A 20,010-nucleotide genomic window follows, 5' to 3' on the forward strand; every position below is an offset into this window, starting at 1 on the left:
GGTACTGCTACTTTTTGGTTATATAAGCCTTGCGTCATTACTTGACCCTTTAATCTTCAGTCAGACCTTCTTGACATACGTAGCTGCCCCTGTGATTTCTCTTGAACATGTCTCCTGGTTTCTATTTGTGGTAGAGCCATTTCATTCTGTCTGGATTTTTCTCCCTTCTTCACACCTCATGTCTTCCTCTCTTCCCTTTGTTCTTTGCCCTCCGATCTGCCTCCTTCCTATATCATAGATCTACTTTTCTTTCATCTTCTAGAATTTAATGCTGTTTTCCTTTCTTCTGGCTTTCTGAAGGCTCAATCCTTTCTTGTCTTTATGCACGTGAAGTAAAATTTTTATTTCTTCCACTCATGAAGTATACAAAATTTATCTAATTAAATTGATCCTTACCAGAATATAACAGGTAGTCATCACCTTCCACCATCTCCCTCCCCAGGAATGGTTGCGTGTTAATTCATATTTATGTATAATTAGTTGAATTTCTCACCAGTTAACTTGCTCCAGCCAGTGTATTTTGTTTTCTCCCTTCCCTGCTGGAGAGACTTGATTATTTTTATCCATTATTCCGGTAGGGCTGGGAGAGAGACTGCCTTCATAGCAGAAGGTAGGGTGCTGTATAGCCCCTCAAGCCAAGATACCTTCCTGGACTCCAGAATTTTCTATCCTTTCTCAGCTGGCCAGAGGACTCCGTGCTCTGATGATCCATGAAGAGGAAATAGGGAGTCTGGGCTGTTTAGGTCTCCATAATCATCCAAGAATCATTAAAGCAGTTTCTTGCTTAGTGGGGAAATAATTCTCTTAATGGTTCTTACAGTAGCAGGCAAAGGTTCTTCTGAGGCTTGAGAATTAAAGGAGATAAATAAGTACCTAGCACCAAGGAAGAGCCCAGTAAGTGTTAATTTTCCTGTCCTCTTCCTCCCTTGCTGATCTTGCTCTCTCAGACTATTCACCTAGTTCCTCTTAGGAACTAGGGTGGTATCCAGTAGTTTTCTGGCTGACAGTAGGCCTGGCCTCAGACAAAACTGTGAACTGACTTTCTCTTAATTTGGTCCTTTGACCCTTCTGTTCCCCCTATTGTTTATTTCTAATGACCATGCATACATTAATCACTCATAACATTAACTTTGTGAATATTATATTACTACAGTCCTAAACACTATATTTATCAACGCAGTCTTTGTAGCTCTTGTATCAGAGTCACATGCATGATTGTCAAGAATTGGAGAAAACTTGGGCTTCCCTGATGGCACAGTGGTTAAGAATCCGCCTGCCAATGCAGGGGACACGGGTTCAAGCCCTGGTCCGGGAAGATCCCACATGCCGTGGAGCAACTAAGCCCGTGCACCACAACTACTGAGCCTGTGCCCTAGAGCCCGTGAGCCACAACTACTGAAGCCCACATGCCTAGAGCCTGAGCTCCGCAACAAGAGAAGCCACCACAATGAGAAGCCTGCACACTGCAATGAAGAGTAGCCCCTGCTCGCTGCAACTAGAGAGGGCCGCACGCAGCAACAAAGACCCAATGTGGCCAAAAAATAAACAATAAATTAATTAATTTAAAAAAAGAATTGGAGAAAGCTTGTTAAAAGTAGTAGCGGTAAAAATGGTTTAAAAAGATAAAATGGAGATAGCTCATAGATGACTTTGGATGCCAAGTTAAACAGCAGCACCTCCCCTGGGCTTCCCTGGTGGCGCAGTGGTTGAGAGTCCGCCTGCCGATGCAGGGGACATGGGTTCGTGCCCCGGTCCGGGAAGATCCCACATGCCGCAGAGTGGCTGGGCCCGTGAGCCATGGCTGCTGAGCCTGCACGTCCGGAGCCTGTGCTCTGCAATGTGAGAGGCCACAACAGTGAGAGGCCCGCGTACCACTAAACAAAACAAAACAAAACAAAACAGAACAAAAAAACAAAGAGCAGCACCCCTATAAAGGTCACAGGCAGGAGTACACCAGCAGTGCCCCATTCTTTTCAGATCTCCTCATGGGCCTTTAGAAGTAGTTTCTTCCAACTTCTACGCATGCCGTAGCTGCTATTCATATAGTAACCCTAAGGCAGCAGTGATTTGTATGACGGCCTTCACAATATCCAGGGAATTTCACCAGTTCCTTGTTCTCTGCTGGTTTCCTCCATTTCTTTGAAAGTTCCCTCAAGCTCCCTTAAAACTTGCATTTGAACATCCAAAATGGCACTCATAGCTGTGAGTCCAGCACACACTTGCATAACTCTTGCAGTCATCATGGGTTAAACACAAAATAAACTACAGAAAGAGAAGCCCTGGACTTCCCTGGTAGCGCACTGGTTAAGAATCCGCCTGCCAATGCAGGGGACACAGGTTTGATCCCTGGTCTTGGAAGATCCCACATGCTGTGGAGCAACTAAGCCCATGCGCCACAACTACTCAGCCTGCGCTCTAGAGCCCACGTGCTGCAACTACTGAGCCCACATGTTACAACTCCTGAAGCCCGCATGCTCTAGGGCCTGTGTGCCGCAACTACTGAGCCTGTGTGCTCCAACTACTGAAGCCCGCGCACCTAGAGCCTGTGCTCCACAACAAGAGAAGCCACCACAACGAGAAGCCCACTCACTGCAACGAAGAGTAGCCCCCGCTCACCACAACTAGAGAAAGCCCGTGTGCAGCAGCAAAGACCCAAGGCAGCCAAAAATAAATAAAATTAATAAATAAATTAAAAAAAAGAGAAACCCTAGAGGAGTAGACAATAGACAGCGAAGAACCCACTCAAAACAGGAAAGTACGGTAGGGTGCTTGCTCATTGGCAGGGAACATTTGTGGAGTGTTACATTAATGACACTTACTGACTAATTGTGTAGAGTATTGTCTGTTTTTCTAACTCTCATTAGCTGAGAGTATATTTTAGCACTTAGAGCATGGGGAAGATATGCTCTAGTAGATTTAAGTATATACCACTTAGGACAATATTTCCGAGAATAAATAGCATTATAATTAGCACTGCATGGTCGCATTAAATAGAGTATGTGTATAATAGGCAAAATTTCCAAGCATGTAAGTTTTCCTTTACTACATTTTTGGCCCTCTTTCAGGGCTATTTTTTATTTCTAGCGTCCCTTTACTCCACCCCTAAGAGCTTTTAAAAAAAATACCCCCTTTTTAAAAAAAATCATGGCTTGCCTAACTCATATGATCCCTCGGATCCAAATTTGCTTCTCCTCTGCTCTAGTCTACTTGTCACAATACCCATTTTTTCAATTTGACTGATCTAAACCATAATTGGAAAGAAAGAAAATTCATCTAAGTTCTCTTGAAGTATGAATGGTTTATTGAGTCAACCTGAAATACTGGTGTATTGAAAGTTGTAACTCCTGTACTTAAATGAGTCTCTTAATTTAACCATTTGAGACAAAAATGACTAAGTAAAAAGAACTCCAGGGCTTCCCTGGTGGCGCAGTGGTTAAGAATCCACCTGCCAGTGCAGGGGACACGGGTTCGAGCCCTGGGCCGGGAAGATCACACATGCTGTGGAGCAACTAAGCCCATGTGCCACAACTACTGAGCCTGCACTCTAGAGCCCATGAGCCACAACTACTGAAGCCCACGTGCCACAGCTACTGAAGCCTGCGTGCCTAGAGCCCGTGGTCCGCAACAAGAGATGCCACCGCAATGAGAAGCCCGCACACTGCAACGAAGAGTAGCCCCTGCTCGCTGCAACTAGAGAAAGCCTGCATGCAGCAACGAAGACCCAACACAGCCAAAAATAAATAAATAAATATAGAGAAAAAAATTTATTAAAAAAGAAGTCCAGGCTAAGCAGGAAAAGAAAAATGCATGAATAGGGTGACAAGCAATACCACCTAGGGTGTATTGCTGCTTACTGCAAGATTCCAGCTGGGACATCAGTGGTGCTGCCCCCTCGCCCTCTCATCATGCTCAGGGGAGATATTGTGAGTGGAATATAGCATGCTTTCCATTGACACAGGGCCTTAGAAGCAACCCCTCTCAGCGCTCTAGGAAGCTACTACCATTTGGTTCAGGTTGATGATCATAAAACTTATTTCCCATCTCTGATTTAAAACCTTAGAACCATAGCACTTTATAACATTATCTACTGATGGATGTGTGCTACAGAATAATTCTCCTATACTTAAATGGAAATCCTTAGATATTAAACCCTTTAGTGTCTGAAAAATTGATTCATACAACAAAACTGTATCTGAAGGAATTGGTTAAGAACATGTTAATTTTAAGTTTTTATTATAGCAGTTTATTTTTCTCCAGCAGGGTTCAGCCATCATGGAGTCATGAAGATGGTTGATAATTGGGTTTGACCAAGGTTTGGGTTTCGCCAGACAGATACAATGTATGATGTAGAAAAAGTGTTCAGAAACTCTGCTATGGACCCTCTATCGAGCTGTCTTCCTTCAGGGTCTTATCAAAAGGTTTAGCACCTCCTGGCTTCTGACCTAACTCAGCCACTGGCCATACATATACATGCTCCTTCCCCAGATAGAATTGCCTGTCTATGCTCCCACCAACATCACAGCCATTCCCACTTCCAAACTGTGGGAACTTGGGCAGCAGGTTCCTTAACTTCTCTCTAAGCCTTAGTTTCTTCATCTGTAGTGTGGATAATAGTATTTACTTATCTCATTGTGGTGAGAATTAGCTGAAGTAATTTTATGTAAAGCGTGGTTCTTAGCATATAGTAGTACCTTATATGATATTGTCAGAATTATACTTGAAAGAAAAAATTATTAATAAATGAGAATTCAAATAAAGGAACTAAGGATTCAGTGAAAGAAGCTAGAAAAAGAGCTATAAAGTAAATCCATAAAAAGCAAGAGAAAGGATTTAAATTTAAATTCCAAAATCAGTGAATTAGAAAACAAGAAAAATAACAAAAGCAAATGCACAACATTAGGAAAGCAAAACAGTATATAACCACAGATAGGAAGGAGATTAAAACATCATAATAACTGAAATATTTACAGATGAAATGATATAATGTCTAGGATTTGCTTCAAAATAATTATGAGAGTGGGGGGAAGTGAGTATATGAAGCAAGATTGGCCATGAGTTGATAATTGTTATAGTTCATGAGGGTTTGTTATACTATTCAGTCTACTTTTAGATATGCTTGAAATTTTCCTTAAATTTGATTTAAAAAACATAATAGTATACTAAATATATCTCTATACTGATACGGAAGTCTTGCTGAAATATGTGGTTTTCTAAGAAAATCTAAACGATATTTAGGAAGGAATAGAAAAACTATGACTTTACCAATAGCAAGGGAGAAATTTAAGTTATTAAAGAACACGTACCGCCACACACATCCCACCGCTACAGTGCCAGGCCCCAGGCTCCAATAGGAGAAATCTTGGAAACTTTCAAGAAATAGATTGTTCTAAAGCGTAGGAAAAAATTGTATCGCCTTCTAGTCCGTTTTATAAAGTTAGCATAGCCCTGAAAATGAAAGTTAACACAGAAAAGGAAACTGTGCCACTTAATGAATACAGATAGAAAAATCCTTCTAAAAATTTACAAATCAAATACAGACTTATATTAAAACAATGGAATTTTCCTAGGAATACAAGCATATTAGGACATCTGTTGATATAAGTTATCAAATCAGTAGGTCAGAGGAGAGAAACTAAGTTTATATTAACAGATAATAAAAAGACATTTTAAAAATTGAATATTCATTCTTCTTTTAGTAAAGAGGAAACAGTCTGATATTAACATGATTAAAATATGTCTAAAACCAAATATTGATATCATATTTGAATGATTTACTGAATATATTCCCAAGTCAGAATCAAGGTAGCATTTATTAGTGTTTGCTTTGTGTTCCATAGACTATGAGAAATTTGAGTTTTATTCTGGGATGGGAAGCCATTGAAGAATGTGAGGTAGGGGGTATGACCAAGCCTGATTTCTGTTTTAAAATTATTGTGGCTGCTGTGAAGAGAAAGGATTGCACAGGAAAAATTTGGAAGGAGGAAAACCAGTTAGATGGCACTAGATGATAATGGTTTGTACTGACAGTGTCAGAGAAAATAGAAATAGACAGATTTGAGATTTATTTCAGAGATAAAATCAGTAGAATTTATTGATGGATTAAATATGAAGGGAAGGAAGTTAGATTAGAAAGGAAAAAGCCCGAAAGGATTTACAGGTTTGGGAGATTGGTATTGATGCCGCTGCCTAAAATGAGTAAGGTTAGCTTCCCATTACACTTGAAATCAAATGCAAATCCAAACTTCTTGGTAGTCTGTAAGGCCCTGCTTAATGTGGCCCGAACCTACTTCCCCATTTCCTTCTCTTTCCTTGGTGTTCACCACATTCTAGCCACCAAGGTCTTTCCTTTGTGCTTTGAATTCATTAAGCCGATTCCTAATCTCAGGGCTTTTGCATTTGCTGCTCATTCTGTTGGAGGACTCAAGACCATGAGTCAGCAAACTTTGTTTATAAAGGGCTGGGTAGTAAATATTTTAGGCTCTGTGGCAACTACTCAAGTCAGCTGTAGCCATTATGTAGGGAAAAAAACAGCAGGAGCTCTTATGTAAATAGACATGGGCATGACCAGATTTAGCCCTTGACTGGCCCTGCCTGGCTGTAGTTTACCCCTGCCTGGTTGTAGTTTACCCCTGCCTGAGGTCTTGGTGTGGTTCTCTCATTATTTTTTAGGTTCTTCCCAGAGGACAACTTGGCAAATACATTAGGATCAAGAAACTTTAAAATGCTGCATACTCTACCTCTAGAAATACAGTGCCACTTCCAGAAATTATTTCTAATAAATTGTGAATGTGCACAAAAGATGGGGACATCCCAGTGATATAGAAGATCAAATACCCAACAATAGGGGATTTATATAGTAGAATGCTCTGCAGTCATTAATAATGCATTGAGGATGATTTAATAATAGAAAATAGGGGTCAGCAAACTATACCTGAGACCTGCCCCCTATTTTTGTAAATGAAGTTTTATTGGAACACAACCTCACCCATTCCTCTTCACGCTGCAGTGGCAGTATTGACAGAGACCAATATGGCCTGCAAAGTCAAAAACATTTACTTTCTGGCCCTCTACAGAAAAAAAAGTGATAATATGTGTACTATGGTCCATGTGTATATGTGCGTATATACAGAAAAAGACTAGAAAGCACCAACATAGTGGATTTTTTCCCTCTTTTGTTTTTCTCCTTTTTATTATTTAAGTTTTCTATACTGGACATGCATAGTTTTTATAATAAAATTACTTTTCAAATAGTAAGGCAAATGATAAAACCAATAAGACACAAAACTGAAAAACTAGCTGAAAATTTAATAAGAGAAATTTAAAGATAGTTAAAAGTTAGAGGCAGGAAAAAGGTTAGAGGCAGGAAAATATCAACAATAATATCTGGTTTCATGTGCACAACCACACAAGTAGTGTCCATTTCAGATTTCAGTATATGATACTTAATTGGGCAGCCATTATTTGAGTTCCTCCTATGTGCTGTTTGCCTGTTCTGAAGCTTAATCTGATAGGGACAATGGGTTGTGCTTAAATACTAATAAATGCCATAAGCAGTGTCCCTTCTGTACTCATACAAAATTGACAAAATATCCAAACATTTCTCATAGACACGGGTTTACTGCCAAAATATTTCTAAGCCTGACAAGACTCCTGGGATACCTCTGATACTTAGACATGGTATGGATATTTGAGCACACACAAAAGGAACACTGAGGCATTTTTCAGTGTTTCAACTGCTTATAATGAGATATGGGTTCGTTCTGGTTCGGAGATAGCTAATACCCAAGTAAAGCAGTTGCTCAGTGATATCTTGTATATAAGGGATTCTAATCGTGTGAGCTAGTCTTTTAACTTTATGGTGCTTTTTGACGTAGAGGAGTTTCTGAATTTTATAATCAAATCTGTATCAATGTTTTCCTTTATGGCTTGCATTTTCTAAACAGGTAGCCAAATATCCTAACATCTCCCTCAGATGTAAAGTGGCACATTCTTTTCTGTCACTCTGCTTTTATACAGCAGTACCATGCTGTTTTAATTAAGGTATCATTTCAACTGAGGGAGACTTAGTTCAGATTTTGATATCTGAAACATTGCTTCATTTTTTAGGGGTAGTATTAAAAAGTATAACTCACAGTAAAATTGTTAATTGTTAACCTGAGCATCACTAGTCATTAAAGCCAATTTAGGCTAATCCTTCAAATTCAGAAAAGGTTATTTGGTTGCTTCTGTTCTTAAGTATTACTTGAGTAAAATTGATGACTTCTCTGTACAGAGACACACCTGTTTTATTTTGTACCCCTTAATTGGTTCTATAGTAACCATGATGTTTGCCTCTTCTTGACAGTCTTTTTTTTAATAAATTTGTTTGTTTGTTTATTTATTTATTTATTGGCTGCATTGGGTCTTCGTAGCTGTGTGCAGGCTTTCACTAGTTGCGGTGAGCCGGGGCTACTCTTCCTTGCGGTGTGTGGGCTTCTCATTACGGTGGCTTCTCTTGTTGCGGAGCACGGGCTGTAGGTGCACGGGCTTCCGTAGTTGTGGCACGTCGGCTCAGCATTTGTGGCTCACGGGCTCTAGAGTGCAGGCTCAGTAGTTGTGGCGCACGGGCTTAGTTGCTCCACGGCATGTGGGATCTTCCCGGCCCAGGGCTCGAACCCGTGTCCCCTGCATTGGCAGGCGGATTCTTAACCACTGCACCACCAGGGAAGTCCCAAGCAGGTTTTTTTTTTATTCTTCAACTTGCATTAGGTCATTTATAGAACATTGCCATAAAAATTTGATCTAGCAGGAAGAGCCCTGGCCTTTCAAATGGTACCTGTAGCACCTAATGGACCCTCTAATGTTTGCTCAATACAGGACAGCAGCACTGAGCTCCCATGATAGATAGCTCTGTCATCAAATATGTGCCTGCCTTGATCATAGTTCCTTCAAGCTTGGAGCAAGCTTGGTGATTTTTAGAGGCTCTTCAGGTTTTGAAAATTCAGTGATTTTATTAAATTCGTATAGGTTATGTAGATTAACATTTGAGGTTTTTATTGGTTCCACACAGATTGTGTACATTAAATAAAGTATTTTCCCACAGCTCTCGATGCTTCAGGCCTTTGGTTTTGTTTGAATGCCGCTATCTCAGTGATCGTGTTCTGAATACTGGCATACTTTCAAAAACATTTCCCAAAGCAAAAATACCTTAGAATAACTTCTGGAAGCTATTAGAGGATGAAATGGAGTAAGGGATTGTCTGGTAGCTTGATCCCTCCTTCTTTTCCAGGTTGACTTCTTCAGTAAATGTTCCTTTTGCTCACTAATAGCCCAGGGAGTGGACTTTTTTTTTAATTTAGATTTTATCAGCTAGGAATGTGAGTTTTAACTGTGGGCCTTGACGTCTTTAACCTGGTTGATAATTGATGTTTATAACCAATGTGAATTTAAATGTAATTCACTTTCATTGAAGACAGGAAGAGTTTGTCCTTACATCACAATCAAAAAGCTTCTTGCATGTGGTCATTTTCTTCCCATAGTTCGGAAACTCTTCCTCATTGACAGGGAACACCCATGACATGTCTATATATAACCTTAAAATAGTCTTGAAACTGTCCTTTGGAGTGTGTGTCTAAACATTGCGAAGGGTAAAATTTCACATGAGAATTGATGACTTGTTATTTTAATTGTGCTGACTAGTTTCAGTTGCTTTTAAAGTCATATAGTTAAGAAATACCAGCATATCTCAGGATTCTGAAATAAAATAATGTTCGTTTCATGGGTTGTGAAAATTGTCTGGATTTCTGGGAACCAGGAGTACGAACATTTCAGCAGGATTTTGCTATCAGCAAATCTGTTTTGGTTTCCTGTTCTGGCCTCTCTACCTATCAGCTACATTAGTGCCCTCGCCATTACGTTTCTCCTTTCTTTTACCACAGGAAAATTGTCAGGCCTCTTTCTCTAGCATTTCAGGACCCGCCTGACAGGAAATTTTCTAATTGCCGGAACAGCTGGTAGGGGAAAACTTTGCAGGGGCTTGGCCTTCCCTTTCTAACTTAAGTTTTACCGTTAGAAATTCTTTATCACCATCATGGTTTCATAGCCATGTTTAAATTTCTGTCTTTTCGTGTTCGCTCTATACAGGTAAGCTTTGTTCAACTTCTTTAAAGACTAAAATGTTTCGGTTAGAGCTAAGTATAATTATACTAATTAAACAATTATTTCACTTTGTATGTTCTTTTAAGAAGCTTTTCAAAATTCAAAACCAGTTCTTATAGAACATTTAAAGAATAATATTTCTATTTACTAAAAGTAAGCCAGCTATTTATATTATATATTTCAACTGTGAATTTTGTAAACTTATTTTACATTGCCTTTTTAGTGCTAAAGTAATTTTTAATCTTGTTAGTGTTTGTAATTTTATATAATAAAATAGATGACTGTAACTCTCAGTATTGAACTAGGCGTGAACAAAATTGTGAACCTACTAATATTTAGGAGATTACTATGTAATAATAATGTAAGCAACATTTTGATGAGTAGGGGAATGTGTTATTTTAAACAGTCAAGAACTTAAAAACAGATTTTTGTTGAAATTGGTTCTTTTAAAAATTTGAAGTTTTTAATCAATTATATTTAGCTTTAAGCAAGTAATTTTATCTTACAGTAGGCACAGTTTTCAAAGCGTAACTTTGTTAAAATGTGTTTAGTGAATGATAATTTGCATTGTATTTAATCTAAAATCCTGCCGAAATCAACTTGATATTTTGCCATGAGAATTGTGCTATCCTGCTGCTCTTTAAAGAGAATTAAATTTGTTGATCGGGATTCCCAATTGGGAGAAAACTCAGTGCTCTTTCCAGCAGTTATTGAAAATATTAGTCTGGAGAACCAGCAATGCTGTTTTCTCAAACATAGATTCAAGAAGCTGGCCTAGAATACTCTCTTAAAGAATTTGGCTAAATGAAAAATTCTGAACATGTTATTCATTAGCAAATCAAGTAGATTGGATTTGGTCAAATTGTAATGTAGAATAAATTAAAATGTGGTTTCTCACCGCAGCTTGAATAACAAGACTAATTATGTGTCACAGCCAAATAATTTTTATGTATCTTGATCATCAAAAAAAATTAACATATCTTTTTCAAATTAAAAAAAGTATATTATTGAACTATAATTATCTATATAGAAAGCGATGCTTTATTTACTTTACTTTTGGATTATATTTAAGAGGTAAATAAAATCTTATAATTTCATTTGTCAGGTCTTTTTTTTATGATAGGCCAAAAAATGGTTACATATCCATGAGTAGAAAATACTTATTTATTGGCTTTTACTAAGGAATATTTAAATATTTTATTTCGAGCTTCAACAATATTTTCTGACATTAAAAACAATTTAAAAAATACAAATGCCTTAAGAACACACTTCCTGACTCAAGGGAGGGGAGGAAAAAGGAAATTATGTATACAAGGCAGGGCATAATGCCAAATGTTGAATCATTCTTTAAAATCAATTAATGTCACCCAGTTTGTTTTCTTGATATTTGCATGTTATAGTATTAGGTTTTATATAACTCAGGTAAGCAGTATCTGTTTCAGTTCCTTTTCTTTAATCCTTTTTTTTTTTTTTTTTTTTTTTTTTTTTTTTTTTGCGGTATGTGGGCCTCTCACTGTTGTGGCCTCTCCCGCTGCGGAGCACAGGCTCCGGACGCACAGGCCCAGCGGCCATGGCTCACGGGCCCAGCCGCTCCGCGGCATGTGGGATCCTCCCGGACCGGGGCACGAACCCGTGTCCCCTGCATCGGCAGGCGGACTCTCAACCACTGCGCCACCAGGGAAGCCCATTCTTTAATCCTTTTTACAAACATTTTAAGAACAAAATTTTTTTTTTCCCTTTCAACTTGAAAAGGAAACATTGAGTTAATTTTTTCCCAGTACGGGGTGAACCTCAAAGACCATTTAAGATGGAACCTCTCGACCTTTTGTTGGTCCTGGGAAACAAATGAGGTGGCTTTCTCTGTGACTGGAGGAACAACGAAAGATCCACCTGTCCATGAATTTTCTTCTGCCATTTTTCTGTGATGTCTAAAATGATACTCTTTACAAATTCCTTAAATTATAGTTGTTTTTTTGTTTCTTAATATTTGGCTATGTTGGGTCTTCGTTGCTGCACGCGGGCTTTCTGTAGTTGCGACGAGCAGGGGCTACTCTTCGTTGCGGTGCACGGGCTTCTCATTGCGGTGGCTTCTTTTGTTGCGGAGCATGGGCTCTAGGTGCGTGGGCTTCAGTAGTTGTGGCACATGGGCTCAGTAGTTGTGGCTCGTGGGCTCTAGAGCGCAGGCTCAGTAGTTGTGGTGCATGGGCTTAGTTGCTCCGCGGCATGTGGGATCTTCCCGGAGCAGGGATCGAACCCGTGTCCCCTGCATTGGCAGGCGGATTCTTAATCACTGCACCACCAGGGAAGTCCCATAGATATTTTTTTAACTGAACTGACTTTGTTTTATCTATCAGGGTCATATCTCAACAAGTATTTGCCCAATAGTACATCTTTGAAGCCCTAGGTAAATTCCTAGAGAGCAGATACTCTTCTGTATCATAGTTTTGCTAATACCTAGTTCAGTACCTGGCCCAGAATCTGAATTGCCTTCTAACAAAAAGGAAAGAGCCTAAGAGAATGTCATAGATCAGAAACACTTCCATCAGGACCAGGTAGTCAGGAAGAAGCAAAAGTACAAGAGCCTTATTATTATTATTATTATTATTATTAGGTCTCTCCCCAAAACAGCAAAGATTTTGGTCTGTTTCATTTATTGTATATCTCAGACAGCTAGAAGAGTGCCTGGCATGTATTAGGTGTTCAATAAATAAATGTTTAAATAGATGAACGAATGAATTCCCATTCATAGCTTGAGAGTATTGAACACCTCTGAGTTTGGCAACTGTGAGTACCAAATGTCTGAAAGTGCTAGGAGTGTAGATGAAGGATACAGGGTTGTGATGTAGACCAGCTGGCAGCCTCACAATTTTGCCTACAGGTAGACCTTTATCTAGCAAATAAACGTAGACTTTGTAAAAATAAAAATATGGAATTTTGTATAACTTTTTAAAATACACAAAGTAAGTTTTTGTGGTAATGACTGGGCAGGTATCCATGTATCAGTTAAAGTACAGTTGTGCCAGAAAATGTAAAAATGTGAGCCTCACAGAGTAATTATAATGGATATAACTTACATCTCTGCTCTACTTCATTGATAAAATTCTTTTTCCATAAAATTACAGTTGCTTCACTGTATACTTACAGGCAAAAACACAACTTTACAAACTATCAAACTGTAGTTCTGTGTTGTCATGTGACAGATTTATTTCAGTAACAGGTGATTTAGTGACCTAAGGTAGGTTTGTCGCATGCAAATATCAATCTGTCCTTGGTTATTAATGTCTTCAGAAATTCGATATCCCTCTCTGCATCCATCTCATTGGATTCCAGGTATGAGCTAGAAGAGCACATTGTTGCTTTCCTATCTGTTGTCCAAGATTGCCCAAGCATTAGTATTATGTCCTAATTGAACCTCAAATTCATTTCTAAAATATTCATGGCCCCATAACTTGGAAAGACTGGTGACATAAAGCACAATTTGGGGATCAAGATAGCAACCAAGGATATTGTGCCTATTATGCTACTGTGACTTCACATATACATAAAAGTAGATAGAAAATGGTTTGCTGATATGATTAGTAAAAATTTCAACTGAGAAGGAGCAGAAAAATGTGTTGGGGATAGTTTTTGCAACTTGGGCCATAAAGCATTGATCTTTTCTCTCCACCCCCAAGAACATTTTTTGTATCCTCTGCATCCCAATTTAGAAAAAAGGTTTTAAAAAGTCTAGTTACTATCCTCAAGGAGGTTTGGAATGATTGCATCCATTTTGGGGAGGAAGAGGTAGGGAGTGTAGGAAGGTGCTATTTAAAAAAAGAACGAAATATTGAGAAAAGAAACACTTGAAGATTTATTTTAAAATAAGATTTGCCAGGATAAAAAATTCAGTATGGGGGTGGGAAAATAAAGTCAAGGACGTCTCTCAGAAAAGAAACAGAAAATAGGAGAAAAAAGGATGAAAATTAAATTCCAGACGTACAGTATCCAGCTAATAGAGTTGTTGCAAAAAGAGAAACCCTGAAGCGTGGATGGAAGGAAATTATCAAAGAAATGTCAGAATTTCCCCAGAGGTAAAGAATTCACGTCTTTAGATTATAAAGGTTCACCAAACCTCTAGCATTTTGAAGGAAAGGAGACCATATTTATCTCACTTAGTGTGGAATTTCAGAAATACAAGGACAGAAAATTCTTGAAGCTTCCAGAAAGAAAAACCAGGTCACGTACCAAAAAGTGTATATCAGGCTAGCATCATCCAGCTAATCAGCAGTGCTGACTGCTAGAAGACAGTGGACGAATGGCGCCAACATTCTTGAGCAAGATTATTTTTATTCTAGAATTTGGTAGCAAGCCAAATTATACAAATGTGAAGACAAAATAGAGACATTTTCAGATGTGGAAGATCCAGAAAGTTTTCTTCCACATCACCTTTCTTAGGAAGTTACAAGGGAGTAGTCTAAGAAAGAGAGAGACGTGGGAAACTGAAAATAGTGGATTCAACCAGGAAAGCACTGAAGATATATCCCGAGATAATATCTACGCAGCAAGGCCTAGAGAACAACCCATCCTGATGGGAGGGTAAGAGAGGGCTCTCAGAAAAATGGAAAGTATGGTAAAAATCTAAGATTTAAAGTCCCCTTGGATTATCCCAGAAGTCACTGTTAGGGGCCCATATGAAAGGAAATTTAATATACTTCCTAGCCTGCGTTTGAGCAATATATTGTCATGAAAATGCTGCTGCTTATATAGGCTTTCAGCTTTTAGAATCAAGCTGTAGGGAGAGCATGAAGGATTTGGTTGTGGTTACAGGAGAGAATGTTAGTTTTCTTAATATTAATATCCTTAAATATTAATAAAAATAAGCTATTAGCAGGTGGGGGGAAGTTTGAGGGAACGAATGTATGGGCACTATTACCCTCCTTTTACAAAATGAAGAGTTAGGATTCTGTCTAAAACTTATAGAAGAAACAAGAGGTTTATGTGAAATTAATATAATTATCAAACAGTGGGGAGGAAGGTGATGGATGGAAGGGGCATAATATAAGTAAGTCCCTCATCTTTCTTATTTTTAAATCAATAGGTATTGTCTTAAAGTTAATAAACTAAGAAATGATCAAAGTAAGTGCAGAAAGAATTAAAATTTTTTTAAAGCTTAGGTATGGGGGTGAGAAGAGACTTGCTTTTCACCATAAGCTATTCTACCACTGTTTGATTTGTTACCCATGTGCATGTATTACTTTGATTTTAAAAACAAAAAATTTAGGGAACAGGAAATAACCCAAGTTGACAGAAGGCTACGTGTAAGGGAATGTTGGGAAATAATACCAGAAAAGCATGTTGAGACCATATTGTAGAAGGCCTCCAATGCCAACGAAAAGCAGTGCATTTAATTTAGAAAAACTTGGAGGAGTTTTTGAGCAGTCTGGTCATGTAACTGGAGCTGTCTACTTTCAGAAAATGAATTTGTCAGGAGGATGGATTGGAGTGGCAGTGGCAGAAAGGGGCATTAGGAGTGACCAAGCTAGTTTCAGTTTCCTACAGGAAAGGTAATGAAGGATTACAGCAGGACGATGTTACTGGAAATAGAATGAAAGCTATTCCCAGAACCATGCTTGATACAGAATAGGTGCTTAAGTGTGTTTATTGAATGAAGGGATCAAAGGGAGACTCTACATTTTTTAGTAATTTTTTTTTTTTTTTTTTTGGCGGTACGCGGGCCTCTCACTGCTGTGGCCTCTCGCACTGCGGAGCACAGGCTCCGGACGCGCAGGCTTAGCAGCCATGGCTCACGGGCCCAGCCGCTCCGCGGCATGTGGGATCTTCCCAGACCGGGTCACGAACCCGTGTCCCCTGCATCGACAGGCGGACTCTCAACCACTACGCCACCAGGGAAGCCCCCTTTTTAGTAATTTTTTGACATGAAAGGAAGGATAGTCATCAAAGATGAAATCTTTCTTGAATAGTAACTGCTGTTTATTTTGAGATCCATGGCCTGATGGTAGCTCACACTGTGAGAGTAAGGCTTGATGCTGTATGCCTGTGACAAAATGCAAAACGGTTAGAGTTCAGTAGTCCTTCCTTGCCTGTGTTGCATCTTTATTTGTGACAGACAATTGTAGTAGGTACCTGCTACGGAATATAAGATGAAATAATGTTGCAGCCTAATAAATTACATCCCACTTAACCCAAGAAAGAAAAGTCGTAAAATATATAGAACATTACAGGGTATAGTTCTTCACAGCATCATGATATCAGGGCATAAATAGCCGTTAGATTTCAGTTAGGCTCTTGGAACAGTTGGTTTTTCCCACAGGAGGCACACTGGCACATGCTGGAATCCAACGCATGAACTTAGCCTCATGAGTTCAAGTCTGTTATCCGTTAGTCTTCAGAGTTTGATGTGACAGCACTTTAGAGTACAAAAAAGAAAGAGGAGAACTTCTTTATAGTTTCATTTCCATGTATAATGGATATAATTTAGTAAGACAAAAAGTATATATAAGCCAATAAGTATACAAATATTGGGTATATGCTATTTTTTTGAATTAATAATGGTGCATTACCAAAAGTTCAGAGACCACTTCACTAATCAGTTTAGCTAACTGACCTAAGAGATACAGACCAGTTACAAAAACCAGGGGAATAAGTCTGTATGTTCCTGACATTGATCTTGGATGGGGAACCACCAAGAGCCTCTGACAGTCTCAATGTGGTGTAATGCTAAGATCCTTGTTTTAGAAGTTGTTAGAAGTCAGAAAGCCTGGAATTGGGCCCTATGTCTGCCAGTTACTAGCTTGTGATCTTTACTTGATCTCTTTAAACTTCAGACTGTAGAATATTCAGACCATTTTACCTTTAAAATCTCTAATGGTGAATGGAGGAGTCTGTAGAGAGTTCTGAAATGTTTTTGCTTGCTTTGGGGTATACTCTGTGTTATCACCAGCCCTCTCTAATACTGATATGTAGTCAAAGATTTGCATGAAGCATAAATAGAAAAGGTGAAAAAACACCCAACCCGGGCTTGATACATGTTCGGTGTTTAATAAATATTTGCTGGATTTTAATCTAAATCTTTCTTACTTAATCAATCCCACATATACATTGTTCTTTGAAAGTTTTTTTTTTTTGAAAGAATTTGGTAATTTGCTTCCTTTCTTTCCTAATACGCCTAGGAACAGCTGTCACTCTCAAGCCCTTGTACACATTGGTCTCATTTGGAGAGAAGGGGTGCCTAGGAAGGAGTCAGCTAATGTTTGATTCTACCCTAATGCCTATTGCACAGGATCGTTGTGAGAATTAAATGAGATAATACATATGGAATTACAAAATAAAAGACTAAACCATATTAGGGGATTGTTTTATTATTGTTGCCAAAGTTCCAAGAAAGTCCAAAATGATTAAGCTGCCTTAGTAGTACAACATTCTACAAACTACAGCTTCTGTCTTACAGAGTAAATTGGTGGGCCTGGATTTCTTTTTTGTCCTCTTATAGGAGCTTTTTTTCCTTTTACTACTCATTTTCAAAAGCTACCACATTAGGATATCCTTGGTATATCTTTTTGAGAAATCTTTGTAATTCCTTATATTGCCAGCCTTCTGTGAGTGTCTCAGAGAATGTTACTAGAGTTCGAGCATTTATATGGAATAAATGGTAATAAAAATAATGAATTATTTATGTTTGTATAACACATTTAGATTCTACTAATAGTACGTATGCACTAGAAAAAACATTATAGGCAAAAAAAAGAAAAGATAGGGCTTCCCTGGTGGCGCAGTGGTTGAGAGTCCGCCTGCCGATGCAGGGGACACGGGTTCGTGCCCCGGTCCGGGAAGATCCCACATGCCGTGGAGCGGCTGGGCCCGCAAGCCATGGCCGCGGAGCCTGTGTGTCCGGAGCCTGTGCTCCGCAACGGGAGAGGCCACAGCAGTGAGAGGCCCGCGTACAGAAAAAGAAAAAAAAAAAAAAAAAAAGAAAAGATAGTCTTTGACAGGCTTATGTTTCTTGTTTTGTTGGGTTTTGTTTTATTGTAGTTTTGGGCTGATAAAGTACATGTCTTGATTATTGAATAAATAAGGTGTACTTAATCTGCTGATCTCAGGGTAATTAAGTAATTGAAATTCTATGTATACTTACATGTATTTTCAACCTTTCTCTTCTGACACCTTCTCTCAGGTATAGTAAAGCATCCACCTTCTTTAAGTATCCTTCTCTTAACTCTAAGACCTTCTACTGTTCCATTATGCTGAACATTTTTTTTCTGTCTAATCCTCCATCCAAATGTTAAATCTTTCTTGATTTTGTGTTTTAGAGTTATCCCTTTCTCCCATCTCAGATCTCAGGTAGTCCTAGAAACAGAAAGTAACTTAGATATTTCAAACACAGTAAACTTCAGCAGGCTAATTCAAACAGCCTTGCTGAAGGTAGAAATCTCCACGTTGACCCCGGAATATTTTTCAACCCCTCTCCCCAATAATCAGGTTTTGTTGTGGATAGTGTTGGTTCTACGTAATACAATCACATATCAGAGCACAGCAGATTACTCTGATCTGTTTTCAGCCTTCTTTACACACTCTGCCCTCACCCCATGAAGCTAATCCTTCTGATTATCTCCAATAGGAAGAGTGAAGACTTGAAAATATTCAGAACTAATGTTATGTAGAGGTTAAACTGGCCTATGTGGTTGGCTGGTATTATTCTTTCTCTGACATTTAACTTGAAAGTATATTTGCTTGGCATGTGTTCTCTTTTTACTTGGTGAGTCAGTAAAGGTGGTTTGTGTATGTTAATTTGAGGATTTCTAATATGATACAATAAATTTACATTGCTTGATTTATAGCCAGAGGAAGTAGCTCTAACTCTGTTTTGTCCCCTTATATTTGCATCAACAGGAAGAAGGCAGTATCAAAGAAATTGCAATCACACATCATGTAAAGGAAGGACATGAAAAGGCAGATCCTTCCCAATTTGAACTTTTAAAAGTACTAGGGCAGGGATCATTTGGAAAGGTAAGTCATGAATATGTGCTTTTTAAAAAGTTGCTTTTTGGAATTCATGTATATTTCATACAAATGGGGAACAGAAATATTTTATGAAATACTACTGATCTCCCTACAATGCAGTATTTTCTGTGTTTTTACAATTCTCATTATCAATAAGTGTGACAAAGTGAATAAAGTCATTCAGAAGTACAATGGGAACTTTCATAACTTGGCAGTGTTCACTTCATATTCATTTTATCTTCAAGACTATATGACCTTTCTAATTGCACTTCTTGAATGATTAAAAAAATCACAAAATGTTCCCATGACACACTGGCCTCTTTTTGAGTCTTCATGTAGAATCGGAAAGTGATCTTACAATACATTATAACAGTGCATCTCAATCTTTCCTCCAGAGTACCCCTAATACCAGCAGAAAGCAAATAGGTACTCCCAAGGAAATAGGGTGGGGGGTTACCACTACACATACGAAATTTGGGGGACTTATAGCTTGTCTTTAAAATGAACTCACAGGCTGCATTCTATTCAATGATATCTGTGTCTGGTTTTTGTTTTTGTTTTTTAATTAATTAATTTATTTATTTATGGCTGTGTTGGGTCTTCGTTTCTGTGCGAGGACTTTCTCTAGTTGTGGCGAGCAGGGGCCACTCTTCATCATGGTGCGCGGGCCTCTCACTGTCGCAGCCTCTCTTGTTGCGGAGCACAGGCTCCAGACGTGCAGGCTCAGTAGTTGTGGCTCACGGGCCCAGTTGCTCCCTAGCATGTGGGATCCTCCCAGACCAGGGCTCGAACCCGTGTCCCCTGCATTGGCAGACAGATTCTCAACTACTGCGCCACCAGGGAAGCCCCTCTGTGTCTGTTTTTAATATCCAAAAA

At 38.8% G+C, this 20,010-nt stretch overlaps 1 protein-coding gene across 3 annotated transcripts in view; it reads left to right on the forward strand.

Annotated features, from left to right (window-relative positions):
* RPS6KA3 (ribosomal protein S6 kinase A3) overlaps window positions 1-20,010 on the forward strand; it is a 111,370-nt gene that overhangs the window by 37,687 nt on the left and 53,673 nt on the right. For all 3 annotated transcript variants that reach the window (XM_081222471.1, XM_081222473.1, XM_081222472.1), the window contains one exon: window positions 19,024-19,140. In XM_081222471.1, the coding sequence (XP_081078597.1) occupies window positions 19,024-19,140 (117 nt within the window). The remainder of the gene's footprint in view (window positions 1-19,023; window positions 19,141-20,010) is intronic.

The sequence above is a fragment of the Mesoplodon bidens genome, assembly GCF_964165515.1.
Source record: "Mesoplodon bidens genome assembly, chromosome: X".
In the NCBI taxonomy this organism is placed as follows: domain Eukaryota; kingdom Metazoa; phylum Chordata; class Mammalia; order Artiodactyla; family Ziphiidae; genus Mesoplodon; species Mesoplodon bidens.